Genomic DNA, 16,175 nt, shown 5'->3' on the forward strand with positions numbered 1-16,175 from the left:
CATTATCTTCTGTTTTGGACTTCGGGGGGAGAAAAGAGGGCAAGCAGGAAAACAAAAACATAAATTGGAAAGAAAATGCCAAAAGATCAAATTGAAAATAGCCTCAGTTTTATTTATTGTATTGGGCTACTCAGGAACTCAGTTTCAGCATGTTGTCCCTACCCAGGGGAGGGAAATTGGTAAAACATGCATCTGTCTTTTATTTCTAGCATAAGCAGGATTGCCTTGAACTGTCTCTCCCGAGAGGGATGTCTTTCTGTTACAGACCAAAGCAGTGGTCAAGTGAAAGGAAGGGGAGCCTTCAGAGGATCGGCAGTGTGACAGACTGGGACTTATGGAATTGGCTCACTGGATCTAAACTGGTTGAAATCTGCGTTTATGATCTTTCCTATTGTTGTGTTAATACTGCTACTGTTGCCCTGCATAATACTATGTATAACCGGTGCTTTGCAATCCACTATCTCAGCGATAGTAAGAAAAGAAACTGCTCCCCATATAATGGCTATGTACCTCAGGAAGAGAAGCCATAAAATGGCTTCTAAGGGGGGAAATGTGGAATGAGGGGGAAATGCCTTTTCTGAAAGCTGCTTTGTAATTACTTTGTTCTCATGGAATGGGAAAGTGTCTTTGCAAAAAGAGTGAGACAGAACTCAGGTTTGCACTGGTCAAGAAATGGTTAATAGAGTTTGCAAGTGTGGAATGGAAAATTCCTTGCTGAGTTACTTATCTGCCAAGGACAGACAGGGTGGGGGAAGAGGGTACGGGTGTTGCAAACTTCATTAGCATAGGCATCGAATGATCGGCTTATTCCAGACTGCCCTGCTTCTTAGAATGTGAAAGAATCTTCTCTTAATTTGCTTATCTGTCTGCTGAAGAACCGAAACTTAGGGCAAAGTCCAGCCTCAAGGCAAACACATGTGTAAATGTAATGAATTAATTGGTCCCTCGGGCTGAATGGGGGATGCCCAGCTGTGTAACAATGCCAAGGTATAAAACCCCAAGGCACTGGGTATTTGGCGCGTCTTTCCTGGTAGGCCACGAGGCACAGGAAAGAGCCACCAGCGCTGGTTTTGGTTCAATAAATGGTGACTATTGCTTCCTTCAATCATCCTTGTCTGTCTGGTTTGTGGTAACTGGGGTCTCCCAGGTAACACACCCCTCACAACTATATTGGCCACAACTAAAGAGCACTAAGCAGCATCCAGACTCTGTCAGTCATGATTATCTTATCTCATTGATTTCTGTTATGACTAACTAGTTTGGATACTGCCCACTGTTATGTTTGATGTGAACATGGTTCGACACTGGGTCCACCTCTTAGTCAATCAAACAGACTCAGCAGACTCATTTTAGAGGCTTTATTGCTACTGCAGTTTAGCAATAGGTAATCAATAGGCTCAAGTTCTCAAACCAATTACAGTTTGGTTACAGGTGCATCTTACATTTATACAATCTGAATGATGCTGACACCCTAGACACAGTATACGTGGCAATAAAATGGTGGTCTAAGTATCTAGTATGCATGTGAATAATTCATTGTTCATCTGGTGATTACTCCTTATTTGGTTAAATCCTGTTTTCTTAACTGTCAGCAAAAAACAGTGAGAACCTTGTGAGAACCAAGTTTCATAGATACAATTTAGTGGAGAGAGATAATGACGTTGATCATGAGAGGCAGTGATGTCCCTGAGCTGGGCTGGGGTTACTTTAAGTTAGAATGAGGTATTCTGGGCAAACATGGAGTTTCTTTGGTTTTCTAAACACATCACCTTCACCAAAACAAAAACAACAAAAAAAGCTAGCTTGAGATTTCCCCCAACAGTGGTCTTCACAAAAATACTTGCCCCACACCTCTGTTTTTTGCTCCTACACGTAGTTTCATTTGTGCCTGGGCATAGCCCACCAGGAATCCATGTTTAATACCAAGGCATAACGTTCAGTCAGTAAACTGAAGGCCTGCAAGGGTGTGGCTGGATTAATGACGTAGCAGAAGAAGCTGGTCTGGCAGCATAGCATGTCTGCTTAACCAGGAAAACGTTGAAAGGTTTTTTTTCCTTTAAAAGAGAAGCAGCATGTTGTTGTTGGAGACTATGCCTGAATTCCCATCACTAGAATTAAATTCATAGTCGCTATGGAGACTTGGCCTATTTGCAGACTCACGAAAATCACTGAATTGTGTGATTATGATATTACATACATTTCCACTAGAGGTCGCCATCTGCAAATGCGTATACGCCGTATATGCCCGTATACTATACGGGCATTTTTAAAATTTTCGCTTCAATCTGACCATATTTTGGACTTCTAGTTTTAACTTTGTCACCTCTTTTGCAGGTGCTGTGGATAGGAAGAAGTCCTGGGGGGAGTACAGGTGGATTCGCCTCTCATCTCCCACCATACCATACCTCGCTTGCCCGTTCCACCACCTTCACCACCTTTTCTTTGGCCGTTCCTTCCTGCAGGATTTGGTGGCGATTCTGTCCCTGCCCCAGCAGAGATGTTGGGGATGAACGCCCTTGGGAAACTACCAGTTTTCACATCTTAGGACAGAGCACCTGTCAGAGCATCTGTCTTGGACTGCAGTTCTGTGGGTACTTATTTGGGATTAAGTTTCACTGAACTCAGCAGCAGGGCTCACGCGCTATAAACGCAAGAGGAACAGACTACAGAATATGATTCAACAAAAACCACAGAATAAGACAGTACAACCCTTTAAATCCTCATGGCCAGCTCGCTCCCTAAGGAGGCTGGGTGAGGCGGTTGATTGCCCACTACGGTGTATCTGACTCCCCCCACCCGCCTGCCTGCCTTTTTTCCTTTCCTTTCCTTTTTTTTAAAATTGTACCAAACCTTTAGGATTTCCAGGACCGCTTTCAGTCGTCACTTGGAGACTGAAACCAGTTCCAGGAGACTCCAGGCTAATTCTGGACAGTCAGGAACCCTGCCTCCACTACCCCCCAAACCTTAACGTGGAGGCACTGTTCTTTAGGAAGCGCCGCGGAGGAAGGAAGTGCTGCGCGGTGGAGCGGAGCGCTCTATTCTTTTTCACACCGTTCCACTATTTTGGAAGCGCCAGAAGCAGAAGGGAAAGCAGCAGTGGTTGGTGCGGCGCAGCTGGGTAACTTGAGGGGAGCCTCAGGTGCGGTCCACCAGGGTGGAAGGGAGCGTGTATGTGTGTGGTGGAGAGAATTTAGGGGGTTCTGCGGAAGCCGATGTTACTTAGCCCTGTAACGTCCCCTGTGTTCAAAGGGGGCTTGTTCCCAAGCCTAGGATTGCCGGGCTACGAGAATTGGAGAGAAAACTGCTTCACATGAACAAGGAGTTCCTCCTCACGCCTCTTCTCCGGTTACTTCTTTGCAGAACCTCCTGACCTCACCCTTGTGGTGTTTTTAGTCCATTCATCGATCCAGACCAGCTTTTGCATGGTGCTTTAGTTACTTTTATTCCACCCTTGGAGTCAGAGAGAGCGTTCTTACTCCTGGACTTGGGGCTAAAGTCCAGGGCCTCCAGTCTACGCACCCCTGGGAGTCCACAAATCCTCTTTAGTGTGTCCTGGGTGGTGTGGTCGCTGCTGGCCCGCACTGCACCAGGCTGCAGAGCGTGAGTGCTTTGGAGACAGAGGGGCGAGTGGGGAAAGAAATAAAGCATGGGTTGGGAATGTGTTAAGTTGTGTGTTGAATGTTTCTGCTAATGAATATGTGCATAAATATACCTGTGTTCTATTCTTACGTGGTTCTTGTAAATTCAGTTGCTGTTTATACCCTCAAGAACCCACGTGGTAAAAATACTGCCTGTGTCACTGTGTGTGAATGGGGAAATGATGCTTAACGGGGGCTCCAAAGGCCTTTAGGTCCAGGCTCCAAAATTACCTAGGAGGTGCACCTCTGCCTGGAATAGACGCTGGCTAACAAAGCCAACAGCAAGCGCAGTCTGCACTTGCCACTCTGTAAATAAGATCTATTTCATTAAGCTATTAATATTCCTGATTCTAATCCACTGCCTTGTCCTACGACTCTTTCCTCTGGATTCTCTGACCGCACTCTGAGATCATGTGCTCTATCCTCCCATTTGTTGCTGCCCAGGGCGCCGTCTCAGCAGGGCAATTGCTGCACCAGTCATTTTCTTAAGCACGAACTAGCCCCTCCCGGTCCAGCCTCCGAGTCGCCGAACTGGGCAGAGTTGCAGGCAGTCACGTGAAGCGAGAGGGACTCAGGGAGGGAGGGAAGCCTTGCTGTGGGTTCGCTCTAGCTAGCAGGCCGAAAGAGAGGGCTGTGGTTGGCGAGGGCAGGCGGGAGGGCCGGGCAGGAAGCGGCTGGGCTGGAAGCTCCTCCCCGCGGAGGTTTCTCATGTTTTACAGTAAGACTTGTCAGGAGTGGGAGGAGCTGCAGCTAAACTTTGCAGAGACTGACTAGGCGGCTCCTCTTAGCGCAGCTGCTGGAAGCTCCCTACTGTTCCTGGTGGATGATTCAGGTGAGTTGATTTTTAGGAGGGTAGTGCTAGGTTGGAGCTCTTGCGGAGAGCCCCTCTGGGCATTTTTCTTCCCCTTCTGGGAGTGGCCGACGGCTCGCTCCCTGACCTGTCGGTCTTTGTAGCTGGGAGTCCGCAGCTGCAGTCCAAAGCTGGCTGGCTGTTGGTTCGTCCCCCTCCTTTCCTGCCTAGCCATCTTCCTTCTGGTGCTGCTCCTCTGAAAGCGCTAGTGGCACTTTCACTTCCTGGTTGGTACCATCCTCTCTGGATCGGGGTACCTGCAGAATTGCCGGGCGACTTGAGGACACGAGTTTTAATGAGGGGCAATTGCCCCTTCATTTTAGCGGGGATTACTTCGAAGTAAGGGAGCATGGGCTTTGTTTTATTTCTGTCTGTATTAGGGCTATAGTCCGCCTTTTCAGCAAACGGCCCAAGACAGATTATAAGTCTCAAAGCCCCCTTCAGTTTTTGCTTGGTTGGAAGTAAAATGTTTCGCTGAGTTCCAGAAAGTCTGCCCAGGATTCAGTGGGAGCCTGAGCTTGTCTTGTGCAGAAGCAATCCCCAATGAGTTTAAGGGGGCTTAGTCCCAAGCAAATGTGCACCGGATCCAGTAGATTGCCTTTTCCTTTGGCGGATGTTTAGGCTGATTGCTCTGCCCCACCGAGCAGTAGGGCGTTCAGAGGCGTCCTTGCTGTCAATGAGAGCTCTTTGGCTCCCATCCCTAATCTCTGTCTGATAACGGCTCTGGGCAGCCATTCTGCGCATGTTCACTCTTAAAGTTTTAATTTAGTTTGAGGTCTTGGTTATGGTTTTTAAATGTTTCTTCCAAATATCTGCCATTTTATCTTTGTGGGGGACTGTGGTGTTGAGTGTATCTGATTTCAGGAGTATTTAGTGGTAAGCTCCAAAAAAGATGGTGGGTGTGAGAGAGAGAGAGATGGATGCAGAGTACTCGTTGGGGACAGGTCATAAAGGCTTTGACAGCTTAATTACAGTTACTAGATATATCTATTTAGGTGTGTGAGACTTCTGTCTTTGGATACAATTCTTTGCTGTCAGTAGTGAAAGAAAAATATTTTGCACTTTCTCAAATGCTCTTGTTGTCAGAGGTGCAGCTAGGTAATTTTGGAGCCTGGAGCTAATGATGTTATGCTCCCAGCCCCTTGCAAGATAAGCATTTTTTCCCTCCGCAGGCACAGACACCACTTGGAAATAGATCTTTAGACATTATGGAAACACCTGCAGAATAAACAGTGGAGCAAGCAAAGTGCTTCAAAAACAAAATTCGGCATTTAAAAACAAATTTTCTCACATGGCTTTACCCAGATCAACCCAATAAGGATGTGCACGAACTGAGGTTTGAGCATTGGCTCGGTGCTGTGGGCAGGGGAGACACTAATTTTCAGTAGGATCGCTATTGATGAGGGCATAATTATCCGTGTCTGCTAACTGCCTCTCAATTTTCTGAATATAATCATTCGTGTTTAAAATCACAAGGGCTCCCCCTTTTTCTGCACATTTGATTACTATGTCAGGATCATTAGATAGTTGGTGAAGTAAATCTCTCTCCTCATGAGTAAAATTAGAGGGACCATAAGGTCTAAACCTCCCTCGCTTTTCAAGTAGATCCAAATCCCTTTCTAACACTTTATGAAGTGTAGCAATCGCTGGGTTGTCTATAACTGGCACAAATGAAGAAGGAATTTTAAATGGGTCCTGTCGATATTCCATATTAGACCCAAAATGAGATTTTAGTTTCAATAATCTTATTAACTTGTATACATCAATATGAGTTTGAAAGGAATTATACATAGGAAATTTAATGAAATTTAAACCCAACATTAGTAAGCTTCATTCATAAGCTGTAACTCCATGCAGCTTCCTCCATGTAGCTTCCATGCGCAAGCGGCATTTGTGTGGTCAGCATGGTGTTGCAGGAAGCAGCATGGGGTGGCAGAGAGCAGGTAAGGACCTGCTCTCCTCTTCCTTAATGCTCCCTCTCGCTGCTTTCCTCCCCATGGTGCCAAACAAGTGCTTGGACCTCGGTTCATGTACATCCTTACAACATAACAAGTTTTCTTTAAATGTAATATTGGTGTGTGCTAACATGAAACAAAATCAGCATTACCCTGTGTGAAATAAATTTGGATGATTGCTTTTACTGACAATGCAATAAGCGGTCGAGTAGGACCTGTTACAAACAATCCATAAAATAAGACAGCTTCAACAACTGGATCCAGTCCAGGGGGCCTCTTTCTGGGAGATTCCTGCTGGAAGAGGAGTGCTGCTGCTGCTGTGATCCTCCCAGGATTTGGGGGGCCCATTCATGCACTGGCTGGCTCTCTAGTCAGCTGCTGCTGGGGGCCTCACACACTCTCTTGCTGCAGTGGCAGGCTGAATCCTGCCTCGCTAGGCTCACAGTTCACCCGCCCTCATCGTCCTCTGTACCGCTAAGGATGCCATTGTGCCCTCCCCGCCATGCTCTGTGTGCGTGCATGTGTGTGTCAGAACCCGCAGCATACGAAGGGGCAGACTCCAAGGCGGCTACTCTCAATGGCATGCATGCACAGTTGTGCTGGTGGCGCAGCATGGGAGGATGCAGTGCTGCCTTGGAGAGTAGAGACCCAGGCAGGCTGCCACTTGGTTTGGTGGCTGCCCACGCCTCCCCGGTCACAATGGAGGAGATCAGGCTGTGCAGGGGCTGGCTAGGCTGCAGTTGGCACCGCTGCCCGCTAGCCTCGGCCATGCTGTCTTGGGAGTGGGTGGATGGCTCGGGGCAGCAGTCACAGCTTGCACTCAGGCTGCTCCACCTGGCTGGGAAATTTCTGCAGGTGGCATGGGGTTGCAGTGGGAAATATCCTGCATTATTCAGGGCCCCCCAAAGACAGTGGGGGCTGCCACCACCCGGACTTCCGCTCTGAAGTCTGGTGAGAATGGCACCATTAGGCAATAAAAATAATTAAGCAAATTTGGTTAGTGTATCCAAGAATTGAATCCTGGCTAAGATTAAGGTGATGTTCCAACTTTCATGGTCACTACCTCACATGGATTCTTTATTTTTGAGGCAGAATCACACAGCTATAATGTATTCTTTCCCAACCTGGTGGTTTGGGGAAACCCAGCTCTAGGGAAGCTATTATCAGAAATAATGGGGTTGCTTTTTAAACCTCTTGTCACATAATAATTCTGAAGTCTGGGCAAGACTTCTAATATTTGCACATTCCTAAGGTTATCGGTACAGCAGAAACTGCTATTTTTAAAATCTGTTTTCTTGAAGGGTAAACCTAGCAATCTAACTTTCCTCATTTCAGCTTTGTCCTTGCAGTGACTCCTGATACTTGGTCTGTTTTTAATTCTGGACATTGTTTTAGTAGTCACTGCTGAACTGCAAGCAGAAGTGAAAATTGCTACCAAAGCTATTGCAGGTCTCTTAATTACTTTTTCTGTAGGATGCTCTGTTTCAACAGATTTCAACAATGTCTGTTGAACTGATGTAGTGAGAGCAGCTCTTTTCTTTGAAAGTAGTAAAATCCAATGCTTTGAAGCTTGCACACGTATATATTGGTGCTCTTAACAGGTGGTGTTAATACAGACTTGTATTCTAATTTGCTTCTGCCTTTGAGATTGTTTTTTAAAATAATATTTTTATTTAGTAAGAGAATAAAAAGTAACATGATTACATTATCATCTCTTGAACTTCAAGCAGTTACATATGACAGATTGTATATGACAATTTGAAATTCCGCTTCCACCCTTTGCCAGCCTTCCCCCTCACATCAGATATTACAAAAAGATTGCCTTTGAGATTGTGACGACTGTGTGATTGCCAAACACATCATTATGCACTTGGTGTGATCAGATTTTCCTTTCTGCCTTAATATCTGCCTCCATAGCTTCTTGTAAACTTCTTTTTAGTGCTCATAATGAGAGGAGAGGGATGTCTTCCTTTTGTTTTATGCGCATGAAGATGTGGTTGGGTAGCAAGCTGCTTGTGGTAAGCATGAACCTGATCTTAGGTTAAATTTTGATAACATTCACTATCTAAAGGTTATGTAAAGGTGGTATGCCTGCACTGGGAAGCATCCAGACTGCGTAGTCACTATTAACACGTTACATTTATTTCAGTGGAGCTTAATCGTGACTAATTTAGCCTGGAACTTGAACTTTGAATGAACTTGGGCATGATCAAGAATTCTCTGGTTTTTTATAACTCATATTTGTTGAAGGTGGGGTCAGGTTCAAACCCATTTGCACAAATGAGAGCAAACAGCAGATAGTCTCATCCTATGCATGTTTACTTGGAAATAAGTCCCACTGTGTTACTGGATCTTGCTCTCAGGTAAACAAGAACTGTGGATTGTATTTGGCAGTTGATCTTTCTGCTGTTTTTCAAAAGGTAACATCAGACCCTGACAATCCTGGATCTCTTCCATATTACTATTTTCTTTTATTGTGTACACAGCAAAAACAAAAAGCACCCTCTGACAATACAGTTAATCTCCAATCTGTCTGTAATATTCTTTCTAATCTGCAGCAAAAATGGACTCAAAACATGATCCTCATTCAGGCACCTCTTCTGCTCAGCTTGGAAGGTCCCAGCTAAATGCAGCAACTGCTGCAGAAGGCCAAGGTGAGGGAAATCGGAAACCACAACCTCCTTCTGGAGGTCCAGTTGCCTTGTCTGCTTTTTCCGCTTCAGGTGCCAGTTCCCCGAACAGTAGAGAGAGAGCTGAGAGGAACGGTAAATATGAAATGTGAATTTGGTGCAGGATTTTGGTCAATGTAATATGCTACTTGGTGCAGAGAGAAATTTGCAGACAGGTTTTTTTCCACTGCTTATATTCACTATATAATATTGTTTTTGTTATCACAATTTTGGATATAATTTATCATGCTGTTTCTTAGAAATATTGAGAAAGGCAGGTGTTTTCCTCTGGAAGCGTTTATGCTCTGACTTCCACTGCATAAGCCTGTCTTCCGCACAAAGTATTGTGACCATTCCAACTTTCAATCAAATTTGGTCTTACCATTCATAAAAATGCTAGAAGTGAATTGGCCAGGTGAGCCTCCTAGGACAAGGAACAGGATTGATTTGACTTAAATCAAATTGATTTAAATCACGATTTGAATTGCTTCACAGAAGGACTCAGTTTTAATGATTTAAATCACAATTCAAATTACTAGTCAGGAGGGTTCATTTCCTATACAAGTACTTTCTTGTTGTCTAATATAACCTAAACATATTTAGATGTAGGATTCATTTTTAGAAGGTAGGTACACACTTGTCACAATTCTGTTTTATTCTACCACTACTGAGTTTCTAGCAGCTACCTGCTGAATCTTAGAAGAGTCCCTGAAGCAAGGCCTCCATATTTAGGTCCATTATTCCAAAACCTACCTTTTCTCTTGGAAAATGGAGTACATCTGTCAATGAGATGCTTCCACCGAGATCATTGTGACCATTCCAGCCATCAGATTGCTTGAAAATTTTAGATTCAACCTTACTACAGACCAGAGAACTAAACATGTTTCAGGAGAGCTGTAGAATGACCCTGCCAGGGGCAACCAGTTGCTTGCTATGCACAATAAGTCCTATGCACTGGATTAATTTACTTGTACTAGAACCAATCCTCGGGCTGTCTGCAAAGCTTCAGACAGTTATGAGAAAGAGAAAAGGTAGATGGAGATACCTTTAGCCATGTATCTACATTTATCTACTTGTAAAAATAGCAAAAAGTGCCCTTGTGCAGAACTATGATAGCTGGCTGACTGCTGCATTGGGCCTGGAATCTGGTTGAGATTCCTTGCACCAAATCTTGCAAAAGTGCATTTTGAAGCAAGATTGTATATGGGCTGATTCAAATGACACTCTTCCTCACTGAACTAACCCACACAATTAAGAAAGGGAATGTGCAGAGAGCATGCATGTCTTTGTTTCTTTTTTGGGCATCATGATGTCATGGTGCATTCCTTTGGAGTGCGTGTGCACATGTGTTGTGGGGCAGTCATCTGAACCAATGCTCTATACACAACCTGGATAGTTGCATTAAACTCATATTTGAGCCACATGTAGGGCAGCGGTTCAGACAAACCGCTCTCCTCCCTGCTGCAATAAGGGAATGTACTGGGAGGACTCGGGATGTCCAAGAAAGACATTGGGATGGATGCATTCTCGGCATGTCCCCATCTTAATTATATGGGCTAGTTCAGCGGGGAAGTATCTACTGAAATGGCCCATTGTGGAGGGGAAATTCCTTCCTAATATATAATAGTATGTGACAATGGCAGTGGAATAGTGGCTCTTATGGATTAAAAATTAACACAAGATTTGTAATGTATGTTACTTGGCCAAAATTAGAGAAACTTTGTTAAAAGAAAAAAATTCTTATCCTGCCTTTGTGTAGGGGAAAAGAGCCCCAACTGTGACAAATTTAGGGAATTCTTGTTAGCACTGCTTAGCACTCTTTTTATTTCAGCCATGTTTTCTCCTTTGTTCCCAGCTGCCGTCTCTAAGAGAAATGTAACCAATGCATCACAAGCCTGTGCTGCTTGTCATGTTGGTTGTCTTCAAAACACACCTTAAGTGGATTGTTTTTACATACATATATAGCCTCCAAAAGTTGTGACTCACCAAACCACATGCAGCCCACCAGCTACGTATTATGACCTTGCTGGGCCTTCAAAAACAGAGTGGCTGTCAGACACCTGGCAGGCCATGATACCTAGCTAGTGGTATGTGATCAGCTTGATATCACCAAAGTTGTGTAGGCCTGCCATATACAATTTGGAAGGTGGATATGAAAGTGCAACTTCTGACCCTATCCCACTGAATCACATATGCCATTCTCAGCCTTTCTTGCCTCTCGTATAGAGACTAAGAAAATATGGACTTCACAAAATAGTGTTTTCCACTTTCACCACATCCTGTGGTGTTCAACCAGCCCTGTGAAAGAAAAGATTGTTGTGCCCTTTTACAGATAAGAAACGAAAACTGAATAACTTCAGTACTTGAAATAAATCCACTAACATCCCTGAATGTGATTTTACCTTTTACCTACCAGATACTTTAAAGATTTTGATACTAGGAAACGTTGGGAGTTTCATTGCAAGGGCAATCAGTCCTGTGATTTTTGTTTACCTGGGATTCTAAAGTAGCTCAGTTTTAAGAGAGAGTTATTTTTTGAGAAGTCGAGTGTGCTGCTTTCTAAAGTTTATATTTGATCATTGCTGAATCGTCAGTGTTAGTGAAATGTTTACTTCTAAAACGGAAAAAAGAGTGTTTATAACTTCCCCTTCTACTTTGCAGAAACTGGATATTTGTGCATATTCCAAACCACTGTTTAGTTCTAAAACCAAACTTTAGCAGTACAAAAGGTTACCCGTCCTGCCTCAACTGTAATGCCTATTCCTGTGACCAGCTGCATGCAGAGTTGGCATGCATCACTGAGACCTGGGTGGGCAAAGGGAGGTTATCCTCTCTGTTCTGCCTGCTTGGTTTTTTTTGGTGTTGCAGCAGCAGTCTGGACTTGATAGTAGGGATGTGCACAAAACCACCTGGTTCGGTTCAAGTTCGAACCAAACTCGAACCGCACTGGGCCAGTTTGGTTTTGGCCCCCTTCGGAAACCCCACCCCAAATTCATTCCCGAGGGTGGTGGTTCACTGAATATTTTGTAAAAAATAAAAAATTTTGACCGGGGGGGGGTGGTTCGGCTCAACCCCGAACCTTCTAACCAAACCAGTTCGATGTCAAACTACTTCAGATTCGAGCTGGTATGCACACCCCTACTTGATGGGTGGGGAGGAAGGGTGGTTATAGTCTCTTCCCTTTTCAGGTATCCTGACCAACAATTGTCCTGCTTTGAGTGCTGGACTCTTGGTACAGGATAGGGATTCTGTGGGCATGCCATCCAACACATTGCCTAACAGTCTCCCTGCCTTAGCTGGTGAAGGTGGTCTTGAATATCTTCCAGGCTTATTGTTCTGGGGGTTTATTCTGAATCCCTTTTCTCAGGTTCAGTATAGGAATTCATGGTCTTTGTAACAACTGTGGGCTCATCTCCAGTAATAACTGGCCCTCATATTTGACTGATAGTATGCTTGACTTAGTCTTCTGTATTGTATGGATAATTGAGCTGTGAGTGGATAATCTTTAGTCCCTTTATCATATAAGAGTCATTACTTGATAAGCTTTAAATTAGTAGAGGTCAGTAGTCTGAACAGGTCAGGTACCTATTAGGATGACTGATGGATTCAAAGGGGTTTCTGATGGCTCTGGAGGAGTTTCTTACTGTTGGCTAGTGAGTCTGTCAATTCCCTAGTCTCCCTTTGGAATCAGGAGATGATTTAGGCAGCTGACACAATCACTCATACATGTCCCTGCCTGTTTGGAAGAGCCTGATCAGCGCCTTGGCTTTATAAGAGGTGAAGGACAGTGGCTCAATGGAGAGACAATGAGATAGTGTAACTACTGAAGGGACAATTCTGACCAAACATAGCCTAGAACTCCTTTTAAGCCCTACTTTGTGGTAGTGGTGTAGGGCTTATTTTTGCTCCACCATTATGTCTTCACAGAGCTCTTCAACTAGGTGTTTTCAAGTAGTGAGAGATATGTTACAGCTTAGACTTCAGGACTCTCTATAGGTTACTGAGATCAGTTTGCAAAGTGCTTTGTGTTTGAAATAACTTGTGTTCACTCTAGCTTGGACTCTGGAGATACGAGGTTAATGTTGAATGTGTCTGTCTCCTTTTATCACTTTCATGTGGATATCTTTCAGTTAATGCAACCTGAAGATATGGAGAGGATTCTTGAAGGGCTGAGGCCAATTGCATGGGTTCAATCTTTGTCCCTCCTGGCATGCGAAATTTGCAAGGGAGAGCTGGTTAGTTGGATGGTGGAAGTTGTTTAATACCTACTTGAGAGGAACTGTCATAATCTAGCCTAGTTTCAGGGCTGAAACGGCCTTGGTCATCCTTGTAGATTACCTATGCTGGGCGAAGGATGGGGAGTAAAGACCTCCTAAACCTCTCAGTGGTTTTAAGTACGCATCATCCATCCTTCTGGGTGTGTCTCAGAGATAGAATTTGGGGTACTGTTTATAAATGGCTGTGGTTATTCCTGAAATATTATGCGGCCTACCCTTAATGGTGCTCAAACCTCAGTCGGTCCAAAAGGCTGCAGCCAATCTTCTAATATACTTGTTGCACAGAGCATATAGCCAATGTTATTTTTTATGCATTCATTATCAGCTTGTTTCCAGGCCCAATTCAAGGTGCTGGTGTTTTTAAACATAAATTATCTGGGGCTCATAAAATATGAAGGATCTGTGCCTACCCATATTCTCAGGTGAACATCTCAGGCCCAGCAATGGGTTTCTCTGTCCTTAAAACTGAAAGGAGGAGATGAGAGACTGGGCCATTTCAGTCATGGTTCCACATACTCTCCCAAGGGAGGCTCACCTGGCCCATAGCGGCATGCCTTTTGAGGATCAGTGAAAACCTGCTGTCCATGAAGGGCATCACATATTGTAATAGAAGTACAAAGTACTAATTTTCCAATCCAGATTTACCCCTAATGATGTGTTTACTTTTTGTTAACCTTAATGACATGTCCACTTTGTTGGTGAGATTCCTGTTGTATTTCATGTAATTTGAGTCCTTTTAACATTTCTTGCTAGTCAGTTTTGCTTTCTATGGCTTTTTCAGATCATTTCTCTTTTGATAGATTTCATGTTATGAAGCCTCCTCTCAAAAGGATTTTATTATATTGTAAAAATCATATTCTAAATTATATTGTGATAAGATATATTGTGGCTAGACTCTGTGTGTGTGTGTGTGTGTGTGTGTGTAGTGAATAGACTTATTTTGAAAAAAGACTTGTCTAGTCTTTCCTCCTGCAGTTAGAGAGAGAATATATTAACTGAGTGAATACCACCCCTCCCTTGTGGGGGAGCCCAAGTGGAATTGTGTGTGTAATGTAAGTTTTGTTTTGCTCCATGTGGTAAGGCTGTGATCCTACAAGAGAACAGGAATCATGAAATGTTTAACCAGTGATAGCAATAGTTGGTAATGCCAGGGCCTGGCATTCACCAGCAGAAAGTTGATGTGCATGTGGAGGCCAGAGACCTGCCTTTCCCCACTGTGCATTTCGCCCCCTGTGTCTCCTGTGTGGGAGGCACTAGCTGTTGAGGGAGGGAGAGTTGTTTAACCAGGGGTCTGGGAATGTTTCGGGTTTGAATTAAGTCCACTCCTTCACCAACATAACCTCAATGCCACATGCTTTTGGCCCCTGCAGCAGAGTTGCTTCAGTGTGTCCCTAAGGTTAACATCTCCACCAGGAACTAAATGCTGGTATATCTCAGATATTTCTGAGGAGGAATAACACTGAATCTTAAAGCTCTGTAGCTGATGTAAACTGAGCATAGGATTGTGCTCTTTGAGGTAATAGAAGTCCTAGGAGCAAAATATAAGAGAACAAAGAATCTGCTGGGGGGGGGGGCATTTTAAAATAACATATTCACTTCAAGAAGTACCACATTTGGGGGTTGAGGGAGTATTGTTGATAAAATACAAGTTTGCAACAAAAACAGTTCTTAAAGCAGTTCACATAGCAAAAGAAATAAGGTGTTTCCTTGTTGCAAAGGGGCTTGCAGTTTAAAAAGACACAAGTAAGACACCTTGAGAGCCACCTAATGGCGCAGCGGGGAAATGACTTGATTTAGCAAGCCAGAGGTTGCCGGTTTGAATCCCCGCTGGTAAGTTTCCCAGATTATGGGAAATACCATTATCGGGCAGCAGTGATATAGGAAAGACGCTGAAAGGCATCATCTCATATTGCGCAGGTGAAGGCAATGTTAAACCCCTCCTGTATTCTACCAAAGACAACCACAGGGCATGTGGCGGAGCCAGACTGTGAGCAGCCCGGCTGCCGTGGCGGCCCCACTCATCCTGCCCCCTGTGTCTGACGTCAGACGCGGGGGCTAGCCATGCCCCTGCATCAGACACCAGATGTGGGGGGCATGTTCTGGCTCCGAAACAGGGCCGCGTAGCCCCCTTCTGGAATTAGAGCCAGGTGCTGCGAATGCAGCGTTGACCGTCCAACTCCCGAACGCGGCCACGCAGCCCCATTCAGGAGCTAGACTGGGGTCAGTGCTGCATTCACAGAGTGGCCAGGAGCGGCTCTCCCTTGCCACGAATGCAGCGCCAGCCATTTAACTCCTGAACGGGGCTGCGGAGCCCTGCTCGGGAACTAAACCAGCACCCCCCCCCCATGTCTGACATCAGACGCGGGCTGTGTTCTCTGAACTTAAGGTGCGGCGGCCTAGGTTCTCTGAACTTGTTCGCCCAGTGGTGGCTCCGCCCCTGCACAGGGCTCTGTGGTCGCCAGGAGTCAACACCAACTCAACAGCATATTTTACTAAGACAATGTGAACAGCCACTGGGAGAAATGCTGTGCTAAACTGCAAGGGAGCAGTTGCTCTCCCTCTGCTAAATACAGGAGCTGGCACTTTAAAAGGTGCCTGTTCCCCAGTTTAGCAGGGGCTATGTCTCTTTAAATATAAATGAATAAATATGGAGGAACTGTGTAGGTTTGGAGACCTGCTTGTTTTCGATGAGCTGGTGACTTATTACAGCTTGAAAACCAAAGGATTTTTTAAAAAACGACACTGCTTTAATTGAATAGAGCACATCGCTACCTTTATGTTTTAAA

At 44.6% G+C, this 16,175-nt stretch overlaps 1 protein-coding gene across 7 annotated transcripts in view; it reads left to right on the forward strand.

Moving 5' to 3' along the window:
• The first annotated feature begins 2,972 nt into the window (after window positions 1-2,972).
• WFS1 (wolframin ER transmembrane glycoprotein) overlaps window positions 2,973-16,175 on the forward strand; it is a 38,592-nt gene continuing 25,389 nt past the window's right edge. The window contains exons 1-2 of one of the 7 annotated variants that reach the window (XM_053255730.1): window positions 2,973-3,118; window positions 9,002-9,208. In XM_053255730.1, the coding sequence (XP_053111705.1) occupies window positions 9,007-9,208 (202 nt within the window). In that variant the 5' untranslated portion in view covers window positions 2,973-3,118; window positions 9,002-9,006. Of the gene's footprint in view, window positions 3,140-4,257; window positions 4,471-9,001; window positions 9,209-16,175 lie in introns of those variants that run through there. The other 6 variants (XM_053255733.1, XM_053255729.1, XM_053255734.1 and 3 more) reach the window with 6 other exon arrangements.

The sequence above is a fragment of the Hemicordylus capensis genome, chromosome 5 (genome assembly GCF_027244095.1).
Source record: "Hemicordylus capensis ecotype Gifberg chromosome 5, rHemCap1.1.pri, whole genome shotgun sequence".
Classification (NCBI taxonomy): domain Eukaryota; kingdom Metazoa; phylum Chordata; class Lepidosauria; order Squamata; family Cordylidae; genus Hemicordylus; species Hemicordylus capensis.